At 36.4% G+C, this 23,580-nt stretch overlaps 1 protein-coding gene across 1 annotated transcript in view; it reads right to left on the bottom strand.

The window, feature by feature from the left end:
- The window catches only part of LOC149839629 (chlorophyll synthase, chloroplastic-like), an 85,053-nt gene extending 72,167 nt beyond the window's left edge, over positions 1–12,886 (bottom strand). Inside the window, exons 1-3 of the mRNA XM_090002697.1 lie at positions 12,689–12,886; positions 12,570–12,614; positions 12,373–12,464 (exon numbers count right to left, since the gene is read on the bottom strand). Of these exons, the coding sequence (XP_089858823.1) occupies positions 12,373–12,464; positions 12,570–12,614; positions 12,689–12,785 (234 nt within the window). The 5' untranslated portion in view covers positions 12,786–12,886. The remainder of the gene's footprint in view (positions 1–12,372; positions 12,465–12,569; positions 12,615–12,688) is intronic.
- Between the last annotated feature and the right edge of the window lie 10,694 nt (positions 12,887–23,580).

Below are 23,580 nucleotides of genomic sequence, written 5' to 3' on the forward strand. Positions count from 1 at the left end.
TCTTTACATAAGAACCGTTTTGCGAATCAACACGCAAAAACAAATTTTGGGCTTTGACCATCATAATTTAACAGTGTAATTAAATTTGAAAAACCAATAATTTTCATAAGTCATTTTACTATCCATAAACAAATCAATAACATTAGAGCAACACATGCACCTGGCCTACATAGGCCCATTGTTGTAATAACCCCAATCCATACCCTTTAAAAATGTGGAATATTTTTTTTTCTAAGAGTTGCGGAAACCTTCCCAGAGATCTGAGGTCCTCACAGTTCCACTTTCCATTGGATAGCCCAACCACCACAAACGAAGTTGCAATCATCATCCATAAGAACCAAACCAATTCTTTTATTTATGAGTAAGAGGAAATTTCAAAGACAAAGTTTTATTCAACTGAAAATAAAGCGACAACTGGAAAGAAGCAAGAAGAATTTAAGAAAGAGTCACTTTGTCCTCTGTTGAAGCGGTCAAGCCCAAGTATGTCTCTCATCCATCCTCAGATGCATGTCCAACTTCACTGTTCACCATATCCTGTGAAAACCCAACAAAGTAGGATGTCAGAACCAAAAATTCTGAGCACAGCTACTTCTAAAGAAACCAAGTGAGACAAAGAACATGGATAAGATTTCATGCAATGATTTGAGTGAGTGCAGATATAAAATTTACAGCATTCAAATATCTATAACTACCAATAATTGCATATGCTCACCAGTCAAGAATAGTAAAACAGTACCATATATCAAGAACTAAATAATCAAACCTTGCAGCATGATTTCACGAAGTAAATCATATGCTACCACCAAATTATGTCATGATATCAAGAATCATTCAAACATGCATGATCTAATGCATAACAGAAAAATGCATGATTGTGTGCAATGCATGATTCCCTTTTTGTTATCTTTTATTTAAGTTTCATCTTTCCATATACATGCCCTATTAAATGCACACATCTTTAAGTTTTTTCTTTTAATTACTGTGGCTCGCGGATACACCAAACGGGTACAAACCCCGAGGTCAAGTAAGTTCCCAGGGTAGCTTAACACACAATTTGTATTTTATTACTGGGTTTCAACTTAGCCCTCGACCGATATCAGGAAAGAGCATCATTCATCGAAACATTAGACATCCACATCTAATGCCGGGGACACAAGGGACACCCCACACCTACAAGTGTCACTTCCTTGGTACCATAAACAACAGTTGTGTCAAAACACACCACTCCCGGGTAAAGTGGCGGACTCTTCCTAAAACCGTGGTCAGGAGAAAGAACCTCAATATCAGGTTCAGGGGACCAAATTACAGCACACGGAGTTTTTGTATCCTCACAGTCTCCCCAAGACCGGATTTCTAAGATCCTCATACTCCAGATGAGATATCCCAGAATGTATATTACACTGTTCTTATTCATTATATTTTTATTTAATTCCATTCTTTAAGTTTGCAACACAATATGCAAAAGTAAAGTGAAAACCTGCATCCTCCCTTGCGGGGACCCATTCGGGACTCCAACCCGTATAAACCACTAGAACAGTGTAATAAAGTGTCAAACTATCTTATGTGGTTCAAGTGATGCAGTTAAATACATATGTGAAAAGAAAACCAAACTCACGGCTCTCCAGGCCGATGATGTCCATTTAGGCCATCAATGCACCACATAATAAAACCAAATTAGTGTTTCATTCATAACACTAGGCCAAAAGCATGTGCACTTATGAAATCATAAACCCAAACATATGCATGTCATAATTCATTCATATGCATTTTCAATATGTGTGTGTTACCTACATCACATATGAGCATTAACCAAATCCAGTTCTTATTTTGAGTGTGTGAGTGTTCATGTACCATCTCACATAATAAATCAAGCATTCATGCCCAAGAAGAATTATTAATAACCAAATCATGCTCACATTCCAGATTTCACAACTAGTATGATGAAAAACAAAACAACATTTACATGATTACTGGGCAAAAGTGTAAGCTTTGCCATATGCTAGGGAAGTCAGTCAGGCTTACCAATCTCAGACCCGCCAACCTCCTAGCTAGTTTAGTCAATTCAGTCCAGCGAGTAATACTCTCAATGTCACTTCATATTGAACTTCATATTAGAAAGGCTATTCATATGATAACCAAATGAATATACCTTAGTCAAATCATAAGTGAAAGGAAAATAAGCCCACACAAATGCAGTTTCATGATAGGATTATCAATTTCAGTTCAACATGAAACAACCTTCACATATGCTGTTTTAAATAACAATCGAATTCCTTCCTTCATCGAAATGATTCTTTTATATGAAATTTACACTTACACATTCTGAAATTTACACTTACAGCTAAAATTTATAAATCTAGCAATGACAATAATAACCAAGACATTATTTATATATACATACATAGTCAGTTGGAACAAATACCGACTTTAATTCTAATCCAAAACATTGCAGTCCATTTTTCTTTGTTCACTATAGGTCAGCAAAAACAAGCCATTCTTCGATTGTAGGCATCATTTAGGAAGTGAAATGCATCATGTGATATAGATCCTTTATAACTAATTATGAAAGCAAAACAGGGCATTGTTCTGTACATAAACTTAACACCTAAAATACCACAAAGAGTAATGTTTGAGAAACTCTTGATCAGCTAACCAGCAACTCATATCTCATAACTCTAGTAAGACCATATCTGCCTAAGATAAAAACTCCAATGCCTGAGACAGACCATTAACAACTTAAGAGCAAACTTTGAGTCATAACCTAAAAAATGCTCAAATTCCAAAGACAGAGGATAATAGGATATGCTAGTATAAGGGGGGTATGGTAATCAGAAGGTCACAGGATATACAATTCTATTAAGTGATCAGCATACACTATTCAATTTACTCAAACTGATTGACGAGGCATGCTATTAATATTTAGAAGGGAATCAACCAAACCAGAAAAATCTTAGAGCCCAAATCCAAATTCGTGGAAACCACTATTGATCTATTACAATTGTTCCTCAACAATATATATATATATATATATATATATATCCTCCCCGCTTTACCACAACAAAAGAGATCCAAATGGAAATGAGAATTTCAACCAATCAAAACCCAACATTAGCAGCATGTACAACCCAGCAAACTACTCAACACAAACCCCTATAGATGTGATTATATATTCTTTCGCAGCAGTCATAACCCTTCAAACTTTTCAGTGCTCATTCTGGTTTAATCCATACTGTTGGGCTAAACTATATAGATGCATATTCAGGTTTTAACATCAAGGCAAAAAGAAAACCACTCAAGCACAATCAAATATTTGTTATTCAGATGATTATCGATAGGAATAACCATGACTTAAGAACAGGAAAACAGAAAAAATCAAAAATAGACTAACAGTGGACATTCACACCCGAGTTAATATACTTAGCAAATAATCAGTTTTAGGAGCAGAGTGGCACAGTGACAAACTTGCAGTAATGTCTTACAGTGATTCTGGGTTTGGGATTTCACCCAGAACGATATCCCCAAACAGAATTTAACATGTATCATGCCTCAATTCCAAATCAAGAAAACCCAAATCGGGTTGATTTGGGAACTCGGCAGGTTAAGGTTATAAAAAAACATCATTTAAGAACCTTCATATTCAGATTTCCCCTTCTTGCATAAAAATAAGAAACCCCCAAATCGCACATCTAGGGTTTAACAGAATTTTCTTCCCTTTTTTTTTTGAAAATAGGGAATACCTCCATCGACAGCCTTCCTTGGATGCTCCCCTCAAACCCCTCACACGGGATCGAACCCATGTTCGATCCCTCACCCAAATTCGTTAGAAGCACTGTACCTCTTGAAGAATTTTCCGGCGATCGGAAGCTGCAGATTGTGAGTACGGGGCTGCGGTGTCGCTCTTCTTCACTGTCGTGGAGAAGGGTGCTCGCTAGAGCTGCGGTGGTTGTGGGTTGCCGAAGGTTTTCAGGCGTGCCCTATTCCTCCGATGCACACACAGACAAAGAGAGAGACGAGGGAGAGAGAGATCGAGTGAAGAGGGAAAACCCCTCTTCTCCACTCCTTTTATCGGCCCCCTCCACGCCGAGAGGGGGGGGTTGGTTACGCCTTGCGTAACCCCCCTCCTGCCCCCCTTTCTTTTCCTGTTAGGGTTTTATCGGGTTGCCCTTTTCTTTTAAAAGGGCTGCTACAGGGCGCGACTCGGGTCCGGACCCGAGACCCGTAACCCGGCCCCAACCAATATGGATCCACAAGTTGGATCCAAATGGATCCAACTGTGGATCCTCGGATTAAATTTAAAAACTTAAAATTTTATTTATTTATTGTTATTATTATTATTAAATCGAGATTTAAATCAATTAATCCTAATTACCCCCTTTATGGGTCCTAGATCCGAAATATGGATCTAGGCCCAATTTGAATTATTTTATAATAAAAATTTCGGGTTTTACAATTGTGGCTCACACATATCCAGTATAATATCTCAAAAGTAATTTATGCCAATTGCAAAATTTCAGTAAACATAAACAGATACAATTTCACACTTTATGTTCACAATCCACATTCAAAATATAAAAAGAATGCGCATTTAGCCATGCACATATATGTGAATAAAGAGCTTGCAGACCACACCATTCATGATCAAATTTTATGCATATGTTCATAGTCGTGCAAACATCTAATTATTTTTAGATTCATGCGTATGATATGCACAATTGTAAACTGATCGGTTTAGAATCAAATTTATATACCAAGTTAGAAAAGTACATCATGATCATCATGTACGTAAATCGGATATACAAAAAATTTCAAGTGCATATCAGATTCGTGCACATGATCAGTTTATGCACATGAATTGGCTATGCGGCAAATTAACCACTGTTGGTCAGATTCATGTACATGATAAAATTCATGTATATGTATCGATCATGCAGAAAATATTAACTGCGGGTCAGATTCATGTACATGATCAGATTCATGTACATGTATCGACCATGCAGAAAATATTAATTGTTGGTCTGATTCATGTACATGGATCGACCAAACAAAAAAATATAACTGCTGAACAGAAAATCTATAAACAGTTGGTCAGATTCATGTACATGGATCGGCCAATCATAAGTGACATCGGCTGGGTCGATTTATGTACATGAACAAATTCATATACATGGATCGGTCAGTCATAGCTATCATCACATCAGCTGGTCTGATTCATGTACATGAACGGATTCACATACATGAATCGGTCAATCACAACATAATTTCAGTTGGTCTGATCCATATACACGATCAGATTCATATACATGGATCGACCATACATGAATTAACATACCGACAGCTAGTCTGATCCATGTACATTATCATATTCATGTAGATGGATCAGTCAGACATGAATAAACATATTAACAGCTAATCTGATCCATGTACATGATCAAATTCATATACATGGATCGGTCAGACATGAATAAACATATCCACAACTGGTCTGATACATGTACATGGATCAGCCAGTCATATATTACACAGTTGCTGGCCAGATTCATGTACATGATTAGATTCGTATACATGGATCAGCCAACACCAAAATACATATATATACAAGAACTTAAAATCGACAGGAGTGAAAAGCATGTTTTTTTTAATGAAATCAACAATATAATATCACGCATCTCCACACTTAATCATTTTTATATTTTCTCAAAAATTTGGCAGCATAAAAATATATATGTGCAGATTGCTTTTGAATTGATACACGGCATAAAATATATATAATGTTGTTTTCTTTTTTGAACAGCTTTTCAACAATATGTTTATATGTAAATATTTTGTCGACATTTAAACATAAAATTTTAGTTATTTATGTGTGTTTCATGTTCACTGAAAAATCTTGCAATGCTAATTTATTGTAATAATGTTTGAACCACTGACGCGTCGTTGAGGGCCGCGAACATGTGTTGCTTATGAAATATTAAATTGTGATTTTTGGCATTGCAAAATGATTTTGTCGAAAATTGGTTTTTCTGAATTAATTACACTGTTGAATTGGATAGGGCAAGGGCCCGAATTTGTTATTGCATTAAGATTTGCATAATTGTTCTTGTGTAAAAAACTCTTAATTAATTAAGATGATAAAAGAGACCAAACAGTGTAATCTCTAGTATCCCTCTGAAATGGTGGGAACCTTGGATGACGGTCATGGGGGATCGTGAGGATACTAAACACCATATGCATTTGTTGTCCTCAAAAACCCGATGTGTAGTTCATGTTCCAAACCACGGTTGTAGGAAACTTTCAGCCACTTTGTCTAGGAGTGATGTTGTCAATTGTGATTATTGGTATACCAAGAAAATGGCATCAATAGATGATGATTTCCTTGATGTCTCGACATTAGGTAATGATTCATAATGTTCTGATTGATGATAATGATTCTTAATATCGATCGAGAAATAAGTGTGGAACTTAGTAATTAAAATACAAATTATGTGTTAAGCTTTGACTGGAAACTGCCTTGGACCTCAGGACCCGAATTCATAAAAAATTAGATCCTAGGCCTTGGATCCAATCCAATCCAACTCCGGATCTGTTTCGATAAACTGCTAAAATTTTAGAAAAAATGTGATTTACGGGCCAACCGGAACTCAAATTTAGAAAAGTAAAATACCATCGCACTCAGAATTCTAAGATGCATCCAACGATATATTACACAAATATCAAATTCCGAATTTCGCCCAAAAATAACCTGAATTTCGCTCGAATTTAAAAGTTGAAATTAAAACTCTTTACCACATTTTGATTGGCTCGCCTCGACCTTGTCGATCAGACTTTAGTCAAACCCAAACCCTAAGACGTTGGTCTAAAAATCGAGCGTCAAACGATTTTCCTACCAGACTTGGCCAAATTTCGAAAATTTCATGAATTGACTAAGGACCAAAAACACGCGATCTTACATACAAGACCAGATATTATGTTTGCAATTAACCAAGAATTATAATTTATGTGTGCTCCATAAACTACCATGTGGACTCAAATTACCTATCTTGAAGTTGTAAAGAGAACTCTCATATACGTTAAGGAAACATACAATGATGGTCTAGCTTATACAGTTCCCTCTAGTCCTTGGGGCTATAGAAAATAATTGCATACTCAAATGCAGATTGGACCAGATATCCAACTAGTAGACACTCACCTCTAGTACCTATAAAGCACAAAAGACTGCTGCTATAATGTGGGGACTCCTGTTTCATGTTTATGATAGGTTGGGATCTCTCTCCCAAAGTACCGAAATTCAGTACAGATTCATGACAGTGAAAATTGTTGAAATATCCTGGTCGCATCACCTCTAAACACATTGGGGCAACCAATCACTCATTCCATCCTTACTACAATAATAAAACTATTGTATCCACATCCATAAATCAGTTCACCACAACAAATTTAAGCCCATAGAACTGGACGAATATAACTCCGCCTGTGTAGTTATACACTGCCGGTCCCAAGCCCGGATAAAGGAGGAGGGTTGCGGTAGGCCTGTGACAGCCAGCATAAAAACTTTGTCATATCCTATGAAAATGAACCAATATGAGAATTTCATTGGGGCGTTCCCTACTGAGTGACGCGCTGTACTCTCTAGGCCCGGAGGCAGTGATAAATGTGCAAGGGTTGCTAGGTCGTCGCCCAGAAGCGACGCGTCACACCGGCGCCCGGGTGTGGTGTCAAATAGGCAAGGGTTCCCTCACTTTGTTGGACGGGTGGGGGTAAAGAAGTTAGTCCAAGACCATAAAATTAGGTTAGCCACTTGGAACATAGGGTCTTTAACTGGTAAGTTGGTAGAGTTAGTAGATGTTATGTGTAGGAGAAAGATTGATATTTTATGTCTTCAAGAGACCAAATGGGTAGGTGAGAAAGCTAAAGTGATAGAACCTTGGGGATATAAGATTTGGTATACAGGAATAAATAGGAATAGGAATGGAGTAGGGATTGTTATGAGTCGTCAGTTTATAGATAATGTAGTTGAGGTCCGTAGGAAGGGTGATAGAATTTTACTTATTAAATTAGTATTAGGTACGGATATTATTAATATTATTAGTGTTTATGCACCTCAAGTAGGTTTAGATGATTCCATTAAGCATCAATTTTGGGAAGATTTAGATGGAGTAGTACAAGAGACATCTTATGGAGAAAAGCTTTTCATCGGCGGTGACCTTAATGGACATGTAGGCATTAGTAGGGATGGATTTGAGAATATCCATGGAGGCTATGGTATAGGAGAAAGAAATGAAAGTGGAGAAAGGATTTTAGATTTTTGTTTGTCCTATGATATGATCTTAGCAAACACTTGGTTTAGGAAGAGGGAGTCTCACCTAGTAACATTTAAAAGTGGGGTTAATACGAGTCAGATAGATTTTTTCCTACTTAGAAAGAGAGATAGGGGTTGTTGCATCGATTGTAAGGTTATACCAGGAGAAAGTGTAGCTACACAACATAGAGTCTTAATTTTAGATCTTAGAATTAGACAATGCCGCAAAAGGGATAGACATAGGATAGATCCTAGAATTAAGTGGTGGGCACTGAAAGGAGCTAAACAAGGAATGTTTGTAGAGCAGGTAGTTAAGGAAGTTGATTGGTGTCTCGAGGAGGATTCAGAATCAATGTGGAATAAGATAGCGGGTGGTATGAGAAAGGTAGCTAAGGAGGTATTGGGTGAGTCTAAAGGCGGTGCACCACTAGGTAAGGATACATCATGGTGGAATGAGGATGTCAAATTAGCTATTAAGGTTAAAAGAGAGTGTTATAGAAATCTAAGTAAGAGTCGTGATAATGAGAATTTGGAGAAGTATATGATAGCAAAGAAGGAAGCTAAAAAAGTTGTTCGAAACGCGAGGGCTAAGGTATATAAGGAGGTTTATGACAAGTTGGATACCAAAGAAGGCGAGAAGGATATTTATAGGCTTGCAAAGATGAGAGATAGGAAATCGAAGGATTTGGGTATGGTTAGATGTATCAAAGATGAAACGCAAAGGGTTTTAGTCAAAGATGAGGAGATTAAGGAGAGATGGAAAGATTATTTTGATAAGCTATTTAATGATAGTCATGCTCAAGATCTTTGAGACTTCTCCATTCCTTTTCATGAGATAAATCGTGACTTCATGCGCAAGATTCAAAAGAAAGAAATTGCATAGGCTTTGAAGAAAATGAAATCAAGAAGGGCAATTGGCCCAGATGGTATACCTATCGAGGCTTGGAAATGCTTGGGAGAGAAAAGCTTAGAATGGTTGACAAATCTTTTTAACTTGATTTGGCGAACAAATAAGATGCCTAATGAGTGGAGGAAGAGTACTTTGTTGCCTTTATATAAGAATAAGGGTGATATACAAGATTGCACAAACTATCGTGGTATAAAACTCATGAGTCATACTATGAAACTTTGGGAGAGGGTGATTGAGTCTAGGTTGAGGAAGGTTGTCATGATATCGGAGAATCAATTTGGTTTTATGCCTGGAAGATCAACTATGGAAGCTATACATCTTCTTAGACAACTTATTGAAAGATATAGAGAGAGGAACAAAGATTTGCATATGGTTTTTATTGATTTAGAGAAGGCATACGATAGAGTACCTAGGGACGTTCTCTGGTGGACAATGACGAAGAAAGGTGTTTCTCTCAAGTACATTAGTATAATTAAAGATATGTATGAAGGAGTAGTAACCAATGTCCGCACTTGTGGAGGGGTGTCAACCAATTTTCCGATAACGGTTGGGTTACATCAAGGATCTGCTTTAAGCCCTTTCCTATTTGCGATAGTGATGGATGAGCTTACGAGATCAATTCAAGAAAATGTACCGTGGTGTATGTTGTTTGCTGATGATATTGTTTTGATTGATGAGTCTAGAGCTGGGGTTAATGCTAAGTTAGAATTATGGAGACAGACATTGGAAGCTAGAGGTTTTAAGTTGAGTAAGAGTAAGACTGAATATATGGAATGTCGGTTTAGTAAGCAACGAAGTAGTGATGGGAGTGTAGTGAAGCTTGGTGAGCAAGATATACCGGTGAATGATTATTTCAAATATTTGGGATCCATCATTCAAAAGTATGGAGAAATTGATGGAGATGTAAATCATAGGATAAAGGTTGGGTGGATGAAATGGAAAAGTGCTACTGGAGTGCTGTGCGATCGTAGAATGCCATTGCGGTTGAAGGGAAAGTTTTATAGGACGACTATTAGACCCGCTTTACTATATGGTACGGAATGTTGGGCTGCCAAGAGACATCATATTCAAAAAATGAGTGTAGCTGAGATGCGGATGCTTAGATGGATGTGTGGAAATACAATAAAAGATAAGATTCGGAACGAAGAGATACGTAAGAAGGTAGGTGTTGCACCCATTGAAAATAAGATGCGAGAGAATCGTTTACGGTGGTTTGGACATATTCGGCGAAGGCCTAATGATGCTCCAGTTAGAAGGTTGGAGAAATGGGAAAATATATTAGTTAAAAGAGGTCGGGGTAGGCCTAGGAAGACTTGGATGGAGATGATAGGAAAGGATATGAATGCTTTGAACCTCACCGAGGACATGGCGTTGGATAGAAATGATTGGAGGAAAAGGATTCATGTGGAAGACCCAAAATGAATTTCTTTTTTGGTTCATATCGCTGACCCCAATTGTTTTGGGATGAAGGCGTAGTTGTTGTTGTTGTTTGTTGTAGAACTGGACGAATATGTTGCTAGAGAGAAAAACGAAGATCAGGAATTTGAAACGAAAATTAGCTATTGAGAACATCAAGTTGCCAACTTATTTACCAAAACATTATCAATTGCCAAATATTGGAAGTGATGAACAAGCTGTCCATAGTGCTAACCCTGCACAACTTGAGCGGGGCTGTTAGTTGAGTTGTATTTTTAATATTTTTATAGATATCCTTGTGTTTATGTTGGTTTCTGTAACAGGGGTATATTTGTAATATTTACAATGTCAGGAGTATGTCTGTAATTTAACTAATATCTCTAATAAATATATGTCAGACAGCAAAATAAGGCTGCAAAGCCTGCAATCTCCAAACCTCTCTTCTCAAATCCCGTTCCCTCACATATTTCAATGTTTCATGCAAGAGAGAGAGAGAGAGAGAGAGAGAGAGAGAGTTCTTTGACATCAAATAGAATGGTCTTGGATTCTCAATAGGGACATTGGCAGAATTTTGAATTCTTCTTACGGAAAAGGTAATTGTTATGATAGCGGAGAAGGAACAGTACATTGTATCACTCGAACAATTACAGTCTCTTGTTTCAACTCTATGTGCCTATGCCTTTTAGTTCCACCCGTCAAAATATTCATATTTTTGTTTCTACTGGTTCACCAACTTTTATTTAGTCTTTACTCTTCATGTTGATATTCAACAGGAAGATAGTATCGATACTCAACAGCCGTATGGCATCATCTACAATGCTGTTCCTGATGTAAACAACATCAAATCCAGGGAAGAATCTGCAATTGGAACATAAACTTGATCTGCTTCTAAGAGAAAAGGACCCACCAGAAGAAAAGTACACTCTTCAGCCAGGAAAACCATTGTTTCGCTTGAAAGATCTAGCTGTCAAGGACATCCTAATGAATAATGAATCATCAAAAGACTTTTATTGTCAATGGCGAAGCTTTGCTTATTATGCAATATGACAATGAACCAACATTTTCTAAATGATTAAGTTTTAAAGAGATGGAAAAAGACTGCAATGAAGAAACACGTGCCAATTCTTTCAGTAGTTGGAAATAGTTGATAGTACATAGGAAGCTGCAAACGGTTTACAATATCAAACAAATGGCTTTTTGAAGCATCAAAAAATATACAAGGCCAATGGACTTGAATATTACCTATAAAAATGTGAACTATTGTCAAAATCGGAGCAAAATAGACAAATTTTGAAAGGAAAATTTTTCTATTGTTTGGAACGATTTTCCGACTTGCATTTTCTTAGTTTTTCCCGTCGAGTGGAATTTTCTTTTTAAACTTGAAAATATGGGAAAACAAGGGAAAGGGAAAATCCTTCAAGAAGGTAGGCCAATATTGATGCAATAGGAAGACAGCATCAGATACTAGGGACTACATTGCTCACTGTAACGGTAGATTTAAACTTCTCCACTGCCTTGGAACAAACAATCTATGCATTTCCCTTTTATATTTTTCACTTTCTCAGTCTACTCCACTACTGCATTCATCGTCGAAGGGAGGTTATCAAAAGAGGATAACAGACACAAGAAGGCAAAGCCAATTGATTATGCCAATTTTTCACAGAAACACAGCCCCCAGTAGGAAAAGACGGTTAACCTGAAGTTGCGCATGACAGTGCAAGGAAATCAGCCAGAGGGGGGAGAAGAAGCATACCGTCTCTCGGGCAGCGTCCTTTATGCCAAGGAGTTGATTTATGTTGGAACCCTTCCCGGCGGCGACGGGCCCAGCATCCGGGGCTTTAGAAGCTGCAGCGAAATGGCGAACATTTCGGAAGGATTAACAGTCTTATGCAGCAATGAAGAAGGATAAAAGGACGAGATTTGCTATTCGATAAAATAAGTAAAACCAACCTTCATTAGTATCCGTTTCAGCTGCCCTGATGGCGAAATGTCTCCCTGGTTAAGTCATTATAGGCCATTAGAGATTGTTTGTGTGCCACAGCGAGAGAGCGAGAAAGGGGGGGTCTTACTAATGAAGCGAGTATTGGGTGGTGAGACGCGCAGACGAGCCTCGGAAGGCATTTTTGGTACTATTATTGAAGGCGTTATGCTCAGAAAGAAAGCCATAGAACGGAGAGAAAGAAGCAGCAGCAGAGAGTGAGAGAGAGAGAGAGAGAAGCAGCAGCAGCAGAAGGTGTTGAGGATTACAAAAGATGGACGACTGAGACAAGATTACTGCGGTATGGGCGCTGGTAATACAATTATACGAGGATTACAAGCGTTTGTTTGGTAGGAGCTGTTAGTGCACGTCACCGTCTGTTGTGACGTTGCAAGCTCAAAACCCAATGGTATGTTGTGTAACTGGTGGGGTCTGCCTAACCCATCTTGCCTTAAAAAAAAAAAAAAAACTGGTGACTGACCTGCTTGGATATGATTGTCCGACTTTTCAATTGCGATGTGTAAATGCTCAGGTTTTTCGCTTTTGCAATAAAATTTTACTTAGTCAAATAAAATTATTAATATATTTTTAATTTGCCCCTGTTAGGATCACTTTATGAACTGCTCTTTGCCACTTATATTTATTTTAAATAACAAGTCGCGGTGTTTAAATCATTTATTTTTGTTTTTTAATATAAATTTTATCCCTTTTCTTACTGAAACAAGAGAAGACCTACTTACTCTTTTATAAATACTTATTCTCTTTCATTTTACCTCCATTACCCAATCATCATTACTACTGTCATCACCACTACCAGTTTTCTGCCATCACTATCACCCTTACCACTGCCACTTCACCACCATCACCACCACTATTACCATGTCCCGACCCGAACTCCAAAGGGATTCAATCATACAGGTCCAGGCACGTAAATCAGGGCACGGGCAAGTCTGCTGGTGAACGAACACGCTGCAAACGTGCAAGCAAAGCAACAAAAATGCGGCCTACTGCGGAGGCAGCAGCAATAAAGGAGGGCAGGCCGTGGGGCTTGTCCTGCGTTATAGGAAATGTTGCAGCCGGGTCAGTGTGAAGGGGGACACACTGCACAGCATAGCCATGTCATAAGGCAGGTGACATGGTCACGTAAACCGTGAGAGGTGGGACGTGTCCTAGGCAAGGACACATCCACGAACAACGCAGGGTATGAGAGAGGGAGAAAGAGATCTTTGGCTGGCAGATGAAGGCATGGTAGAGGATGGATGTCAGCTCTAAGGAGGTATGTCTCCAACTGGCCGACAAGTGGATGTGGAGGGTGCACGCGTGAGGAAGGAGAGCCTTCAATCAAAAGTAACCCAGGACCTTGAATTAAACTTATACGAAAACTCTCAAAAGTCTCATTCAGAAAATAAGGAACTCTACATAGGTATTTATAGAACTAGGATAAGTTGTGCACAGTCCCTTACCTGGATGGGACTCCAGGAGAGGTGGAGTGTGTTCTCCCCCAAAGACGGCCATTAGCAACAGTGTGTGTTCGGGGTCACAATGAGCACCATGTATATAAGCACATGGGGCTCGTATTCATGTGTGTGTTGGCATCACTTAGCATCGGAGTTCGGTGTAGTTGCAAAGACATAAGTACATTTTTCTGTTATTCTTGTCATGAAACGACGGTTGAAGAAAATAACAAAAATGTCCTTCATTAAAAAATAAATAAAATGACGGTTTGACAAAAGGACAAAAATATTCATTCAGAAAATTGAGGATGATGTTAACTCTTCAAAGTCCAGACATTCCGTTTTCGCCCTAAGCAGTAAACTTTTGCACAATCTGCTGTAACAGGAGCTTCCTTTGAAGATGCAAACTTTGCCACCAGAGTAATAGCCTTTGTCGTCGTCTCGAGTCGAGGTTCCCGCCTTGGTTTTTAGCTTGTATTACAACACATTGCCACATTCACGTTCATGCATTGTGTTACAAAACATTATTGGGTTCGCGATCGATTGGTTCGATCGTTGGTGGCGTCATAGGGCATTTGCCGACCATCTCTTTTTACAGTCTTCTTTTCTATTTCATTGTCGTTAGGCATTATGGAAGAAAGCAATGACGCACAAACATTCCAACAAGTGTCATTAAGGCATCGTGAGTACCTTTCCATGTCATCATGCTATTGTTGCAAAACGTATGTCGTTGTGAGTGCCATTAAAGCATTGTTTTGTTATTGCAGGTAGATCTTATCCTTTCGACGGTTAGAAACTTAATGATATTTGTAAGATGCTGGGACCTGTTGACAAGATTGTTTGTTTACAAATGCGAGTAAGGGCCTCTACCCCATCCGGTATCCTCCATTCACTCAGTATGTGCAATGTATCACAAATCGCGGTTGTAGTAACATACTACCGATTTGGGAGATATTGTTTTGTTTGTTAATATTGATTTGTAAGTTATTATGCTGGATTTTTATGTCAATCTGTAATATATTTTGTGATATGTATATCGATTTGTAAGATATTATTGTTTTGTAGTATCGATTTGTAAGCTATTATGCTGAATTGCCATATCGATTTGTAATATATTATGCGATATGTATATCGATTTGTAAGATATTATGTGTTTTCTAGTATCAATTTGTAAGATATTTATAGAAAGACTTTTAAAATGTGTGCGTGCATAAATATATTGTTACACGTTTGCGGTGTTGTTTTTCATATTCAAATCGCTGCTCATTTAGCGATTTCTATTGAAATTGCTTCACAGCATCGTAGATATAATTAAATCGCTATCGTTACCACACATATACGACAAATCATTTCTTTTATTGGCATCATAATTAACAACTCAATGCATAGTATAAGCAAATAAAAAATCATTGTTGCTTTTATATTGTGATTCATTCAATCGTTTCTTTGACTTGCTTAACCTTATCGGTATCCGTTGTTATATGCATCTTGAATAAATCGTAGTAAACGTATGTGCTTGTTAACTCAAATTGATATCTTGCTTATAACAGTGGTGAGCTTATCATCTGGTTGTAATGAAGACGATTTATCTCAATCATTTGAAAGATATGAAGAAGTGAACATTTGTACTAATGGCACACCTGAAGAAGTGAACATGTGCACTAATGATGCACATGCTAACAAGGATGCATGCATTGGATTCACTCTTGACTTGAATGTTCCAGCAAAAGAAATGTAATTTGTTAATGAGGTAGACGATTGTGACAGTACACTTGATAAAGGTGCAAGCATCAGTAATGTACACGATGGTACACCTGACTTTGTTCTCGTAAAAGGAATGCAGTTTAATAATGAGGATATTACATATAAATTTTATAATGATTATGCCTTAAATTTTGGCTCCATTGTTAGAAGGTATTTTTGGTCAAAAAAGGCACAGGGCGTGGTGGTGAGAAAGACATATGTTTGTTCTAAGGAAGGCTGGAAGAAGTTAAGTGAGAATCTAACAAAGAGCATGCCAGAATCAAGATGTGAATGTCCAGCGAGAATGGTGTTAAGAAGACTTTTAAATGGAAAATATGTAGTTCATACATTAATCAGTGATCATAACCATGAATTAGCAGCTTTACATATGAGTCTTATGTTAAGGTAACATAGTAAAGTAATTGAAGCGCATGTTGCAATTGTTGAAATAGCTGATACTGCAGACATTGCACCAAGGAAGACATATAATTTATTCACGCACATAGATGATGGTCGCAAGAATGTGTCATTCACACCTATAGATCTAAGAAACACTTGAGAAGGAAGAGGACAAATAACATGAACAATGGAGAAATATGTTTTTTTGTTGATTACTTACAAAAGAAATCAAGGATTAACCCTGGTTTCTTTAGTGCAATGCAATTGGATGAAGATGGATATGTTGTGAACATGTTTTTGGCTGATTTAAACTCAAGAGTAGATTATGAATGCTTCAATGATGTGACTGTTTTTTATACGACAATGAAGATTAATATTGAACAATGGTTATTTGCGCAGTTCGTAGGAGTGAATTGTCACTCACAGAGTAGTATATTACGCGACGCTTTTTTGTACAACCAGACCGAGGAAACTTTTGAGTGGTTGTTTCGAGTATTTACACAGGCAATGAATGAGACACAACCTGAAGATGTACTTATAGATGATGATCACACAATTGCGACTGGAGTGTCTCATGTGTGGCCAAATGTACATCATCGCCTATATTTGTGGCATAACTTTCAAAATGAAGCAACGAACATAGGACACATATTTAATAAAAAACCAAGGTTTGTAAAGAAGTTTACTAGGTGTGTACTTTAGAGAGTAGACGATATCATTTTTATGTCTGATTGGGAGTAAATGATTCAGATATACGACCTTGAAGACTGCTTGTGGGTACAAAATTTATATTCAGCAAAAGAGAATTGGGCATTGGCATACGGAAGATAATACTTTTGTGCAGGTATGATAAGCACACAAAGAGCGGAATCTTTGCATGCCACACTGAAGTAAACCATGTACTCATGTTTAACAATGTTTCACTTTATGGAATAATATGAATTCTTTGTCTAGCAGGGGAGAAGTTTATTTGTAGCACATTAATTTAAATTTTTGAACTCGCTGGGGAGAAAAGCCGAAATGTTTTATTTTCTGTCTGTAATGGCTATATCGCATTGGCTTTTTTAAACACATTTGTTACACATAAAACCCTACAACATAAAACCCTAAACCCTATACCCTATACCCTATACCCTAAATCTAAACCCTAAAACTTAAATCCTAAACCTTAAACCTTAAACCTAAACCCTAAACCCTAACCCTAAACCCAAACAATAAACCCTAATGCTAAACCCTTAATATTTTACTAAACCCTAACGCAAAACCCTAAACCCTTAATATATTACTAAACCCTAATCCTTAAACCCTAAACCTAAACCCTAACCCTAACTTTAAACTCTAATCCCTAAACCATAAACCTAAACCCTAACCCTAAAACCCTAACCCTAAGCCCTAAACCATAAAACCCTAAACCTCAATTATAAACCAAAATTACGCACCTGGCACAAGTGTTTTGAATACGCAAATGGCCACCTATAGTACACAAATCGTAACAATGAAAATTTCGTAGGCACACGTTTCAAAATCAGAATACAAATATCTTGCAAATCGACACATCTTAAAAAATGATATAATACGGTACATGTGTTTTGAGATATTATTTTGGTTGTTAATATCGATTTGTAATATATTGTGCTGAATTATCGTATATCGATTTGTAAGATATTATGTGTTTTCTATTGTCGATTTGTGAGATATTGTTTTGTTTTTTAATATCGATCTGTAATATACTATGTTGAATTGTCGTATATCGATTTGTAAGACATTATGTGTTTTATAGTGTAGAATTGTGAGATATTGTTTTAGTTGTTAATATGATTTATAATATATTATGCTAAATTGTCGTACATCGATTTATAAGACATAATGTTGAATTGTCGTATACCGATTTATAATATATTATACTGAATTGTCGTGTATCGATTTATAAGATTATATGTGTTTTCTAGTGTCAATTTGTGAGATATGTTTTTTTTGTTAATATCGATTTATGTATAAGTGTAGCACACAAATGCCACTAAACAAATCGTTGTAACGATAGGTGTTCGTAAATAAAAATCAAACAAGTGTTTAACGTTGTGTAGATTGAAAATGCCACTGATTTGCTTTTACGAGTTGTGTTCCTATCGCGATCTACACAATGATTGATAAACGTCTGAAATGATTTGCACAAGCATTGACCATGCACTTTTACAACGATTTGTACTCATGCACAGTGCAATTTTTATCCAGATGTGGCCCATATAGACGTCATTGTGTAAATCGTTACACCATCGTGTTTTACACAATGACGCCTATCTTTTAGACAATGAACTTTGTCTAAGTGAATGACTGTTATTATCGCAAAATTTTTTCCCTCTCTTGCGAGAGAAACGAATTTCGTGAGTCAAACTCAACCAATGTTTTGAAAATGGTTTCTGAAATTACTCGCCTCCGTAATGAAAATTTGCGGGAAAATTCCATGGAATGGGATCCGCCTGTCGGTACGAGGTTCAATCGTTCCTTGCGCGTTTACCAAGGGTAATTGAACCAAGGATCAATTATGCGCTTTGAATAAGTTAAATTGTCTAAATTATGTTCTATTTTCCTACAATATACAGAGAATCACGCATGTGCTATGGAATTTTAAACAAATGCAAGTTTGAGAAAATATGATGTTTGCTTATAAAATTAAAATGCATTTGGAAAATGACTGGAAAAGTTCTTGAAAATTGAATTCTTGTGAAAATCATTGAATTTCATTGGAAATCGAAAATTGAATTAGAAAATGAATTCTCAGGAAAACTTGGACTTTGGGAAAATTGATTTTGAGATTTGGATAGCTTTTCTGAGGAAATGGATTTCTAAAATGGATTTAAGAATTATGAGAAAATGAGGAAGTTCATTGGAAAACGATTTTTTTGAAATGGAAAATGGATTCTCAGGAAAATTAGATCTTTCAGAAAATCGATTTCTGAAAACTTGGGATTTTGAAATTTGAGAATTTTAAAACATTGGAAAGTCTTGATTTGAACTTGGAAAATACTTTGAAGTCTCATGTGAAAATTTAGGATTATGAGAAAATCAAATCTTGAGAAAGGCTTGAAATTTTTTGAGAAAACTAACTTTTCTGAAATGGAAAAAATAAATAATTTTGAAAATGATGAAAATTGAATGAATGAATGAATTTGAAAGAGAATTTCATTGAGGAATTGGGAAAAACTTTTTGAGTTTTGAGAAATGCAGTGCATTCTTGAAGTTAGCCTAAGAGTGTAGCTTGAATGTGGCTAATACGAAGATCATAAATTTATGTTTCATTCGTATTCTGACTATGGCCAAAAATACAAATTCCACCAAGTTTATAAACTCCATAAGAGTTTGTGCACATGCCATTCGTGTCAACCATAGTGAATTTGAAAAAATGTGAATGAATGATATATCAAATATTGAAAATTTGTGAAATTAAACTATATGCAATACAGTCTCGTTCTAAGCAGAAAAGTAACTCTTATTCTAAATTATTACATTTGATGTTGCATTGAATTGAAATGAAATAAGAAAATAAAATCTTTTTCTTGAATACTCCTACAAAACTAGAAAACATGTTAGCACAGAAATGTAGATTTTTCAGAATTTATCCAAAAATATAGGAAATTATCGGATATTATTCAGACATAAACCCAAATTCATACCCACTTTGATATAAACATGAGAAATAATGAAAAAATTGGAAAATAAACTTAGAAATTCGAAATTAGGGTCAAAATGACCGAAATGCCCCTGATGACCTTGAAACCAGGGTTTTCTGAAAGAAATTTTGTAATTTTTTAAAATTTGAAAATCAAATAAAATAAATCAAACACAATATCATGAAATATGATGCTATGTATGAAAATTTTAATAATTAAAGATTGAAATATCAAAATTTAGGTCAAAATAACCAAAATACCCCTAATAACAAGACTATGGCCTTGAAACCATGGTTTTCTGAAATAAATTTTATAAAAATAGAAAATACGAAATGCAAATGATATTGAAATTAACCCTATTATGATTCTACATGCTTATGTACATGATAAAAACCTTAAAATGGCGAAAATATTATAAAATATCAAATTTAACTTTATTTTCCCGTGATTTTCGCTTCTGAATTTCAAGACAAACTAACATATAAAGCAAATGAACGTAGAATTGAGTCAAATGAGGCATGGATACCTAAACTAACCCTATAAATAGAATGGAGCTCGAAATAATAATTTTGTTGTATTTTCTTAATAAGGAAAATACCTAAAATCCTAAGAAAATCAAAAATTTTCCTAAAATGCTTATTCTAAAGGAAATTTCGGATATTAAACTTTCATAAAAATTTCCCAAATTTTATGGAGTGACAGAGGAAAGTAAGGTAAGGATTTTTTTCTTTTACACTTTCTAGTTTTGACCTATGGTCGGAGCTGTACAGCTCCAGCAAGTCAAATCGGAATCCGACGACTCTAGGATTTAGGGCAAACAGTCAGGTTTCAGGAGAAAATGTGGGGAAAATAACAGACATATGAGAAAAAAGCTTAAATTGTGGGAAAACGTCCCTGACACAAATATGAAAATTTGATCTTTTCACATCATTGGGATTCGAGTTACTTTTTTGAAAAGGGCACATTGTTATTAGAGACCTAACTCTCTGGAATTTATGGATATTTGAATCTGTCAGACAGAAAAGAAAATTTCGGTAAAAATAATGAGACAATTCCAAAAATTCCCAAATTTTGGAAAATGACAGAAAAATATGTTAGGAACAATTTTTGCGTTGAAAGTTTCACAGACATGATACGGATTAAGCGGACTCAGCGCATTAGGGTCTGTCTATACTCTGACAAAGGAAAATCGAGATTTTCTGAAGGTTTGGGAAAATCGATTTTTGACATAAAATAAATCTACTGATAAAAGTCTCAAAAATTTTTGATATTTTGTAGATTCCATCTTGAATCCACTGTGATTTTTAGAGGAAAATCCGGATCTCCCATATGGGTGATTTCATGGGTTCTTTTATGCTTAAACGGAAACTAGAAGTTCTGAAAATGGGAAATCCCAGTTTGGGATCTGATCGGTTTAAAAGGGTTCCAAAACCCGAATTGAACCAATATTTCGGCAGGACATCATAGACAAACAAAGAGAATCACAACTCAATTTTATAGAATTTTAGAATAAGAACATTTGCATGAAATAATGACTAGATCCTGCATAAAAAAACAAAATCTATGGAATATTGATAAAGCTATGTAAAATTAATGAGATGAATAATAAAACTAATCTAAATGCATACTTTTAATCATGAAACCATATGAAATACAAAATTAAAAATAAAAACCATTGGTAGTATGCTCGAAATTCATGTTGGCTATCGGGACGAATTATTCCATCCACAGATCGAATAGATCATCTCATCTGAATAGCGCTTTCATTGAAATATCTTAAAAACAAACAAATATTAAATAAATGGGAGCCTTACCTTGGATTAGCTCGGGTTGGCTAGAGGTACTGCACTTGCTTGAGGTGGCTGTAAGATGGAAGTGTCTGTGGTAGCTGAGGTTACCCGATCTCGACGTGGATATGTCGGAAGAGCCCTTGGAGTAGGTGCTTCAAGGTGTTGATGATGAAGCAAGGCGCTGCCGGCTGGACTCTTGATGAAGGTGGAGATGGATGCAAGGAGGTGGTTGAAACCACTGCTAAGGAGGAAGGTAAGGCTTGCTACAGGTGAGAGAGAGAGAGAGAGAGAGAGAGAGAGAGAGAGAGAGAGAGAGAGAGAGATGAAAAGGGGGCAGCTGTATAGCCCTTTTTCTCTTCTTTTTCTTTTTGGGTTTTTAACTTAGGTTTCCATTGGCCTATACCTAGGGTTTAATGAGGCAATGAAAGAGGTAGAGAACCCTTTAAGTGAATGGCTGGGCAAGAGGGAAAGGAAGGAAAGAAGGAAAGAAAGGGAAGAAAAAGAAAAGGAAAAGGAAATAAAGGGTAGAAAATAAAGGAAAGAAAGAAGAAAAAGAAAAGTAAAGAAAGGAAGAAGAAAGGGAAAAAGAAAAATGGAAGAAAGAAAGGGAGAGGGGGCTGGAGGTTTGGGTGACCACCTTGTGGGTCCCACCTCCTCTCAAAGAAAAAAAAAATAACAAACAAATTTAAAAAAAAATGAAAGAAAAGGAAAAGATAAAACTTTTTGTTTAAAATAGAAATGAAGGAGCCATCTCAAAGCGGGCTCTCTTTCCAAATTTAAAATTCATTTTGATAATCATAGGGGTAGAATGGTCTTTTTAGAATTTTTTTGGACGAAATGAGCTATTTTTTGCAGTTTTTTAAACGAACTCGGATTTTGAAGTTCAATACCCCGTTGTGGAGAAAATCCAGTGTAGAATTTGAAATAAAGCCAAATTGTTTTTCTCGCGAAAATATTTCCATTTTTAGACTCCTAGGGGTAAAAATGTTAAATTTGGAAACCCAGGGTTTGAAATTTATTTCTGAAAACTTTTAAAACATAATCTGGATTGAAATTTATAAAACTAGAGTTATGGACTTCGGAAATGAAATGAAATGTTATGAAATGCTGAGAAATGATATGAAATGGTGAGAAATGACATGAAATGCTATGCGAAATGCTAACCCTAAATGAAAATATTTGGATTTTAAACCCCGTTTGGCAATTATACCACTTAAAAAAAGTGTTAAAATTGACAAAATTTGTAAAATGGTTTGAGAAATGGTTTTCGAGCTCTACTGCAAAGAAGTCACACAGAAAATTTGGGTTTGAGCTGGATTAAACTGAAATGAGCTAGATTGAGCTGGGTTTTAGAGTTTCAGAACTCAAATGAACTGACAAGACACTAACTCAACTGACCTTTTCGACTAAATTTTCAAGAAAAGCTGTCATTTTTCGAGAAATGGTGCATAATGGTCACTGGAGTGAAGTGAATTACGAATCTGAGCTGGGCTTGAGCTAGAACAAAGGTCAGTAATACTGACATGAACTAAAATCGAAGCTTGAACACTAGCTCAATTGACTGAACTCAGCTCAATTGCAGCTAAAATAGCTGAAATGGACTAAAATGGGCTCCTAGACACTTGGAAATAGTTTTGAACTGAAACTAGAGCACTTGAACTCCTGGTGAGCTCAAGCTAGGCTCTAGGGAATGTAACTGACTGTGAATGACTGACTTGGATTTGAGTGAGAAATGAGCTCATTTCTGAAGAAATGATCCCATTTTGGCAGGAATGGTCATAAATGAAAATGGCCTTCTCACTGTGAGCTCGAGTGAGCTTGAGATGACTGATATTCTAACTGTTTTAAACTGAACCATGAGTTTGGTTGACTTCGACTGACTGGGGTCCGGGATGACCTAAGGGTAAAATGGTAATTTTCCTAGTAAAA

This window comes from Nuphar pumila, chromosome 4 (assembly GCF_984573655.1).
Source record: "Nuphar pumila chromosome 4, dmNupPumi1.hap1.1, whole genome shotgun sequence".
In the NCBI taxonomy this organism is placed as follows: Eukaryota; Viridiplantae; Streptophyta; class Magnoliopsida; order Nymphaeales; family Nymphaeaceae; genus Nuphar; species Nuphar pumila.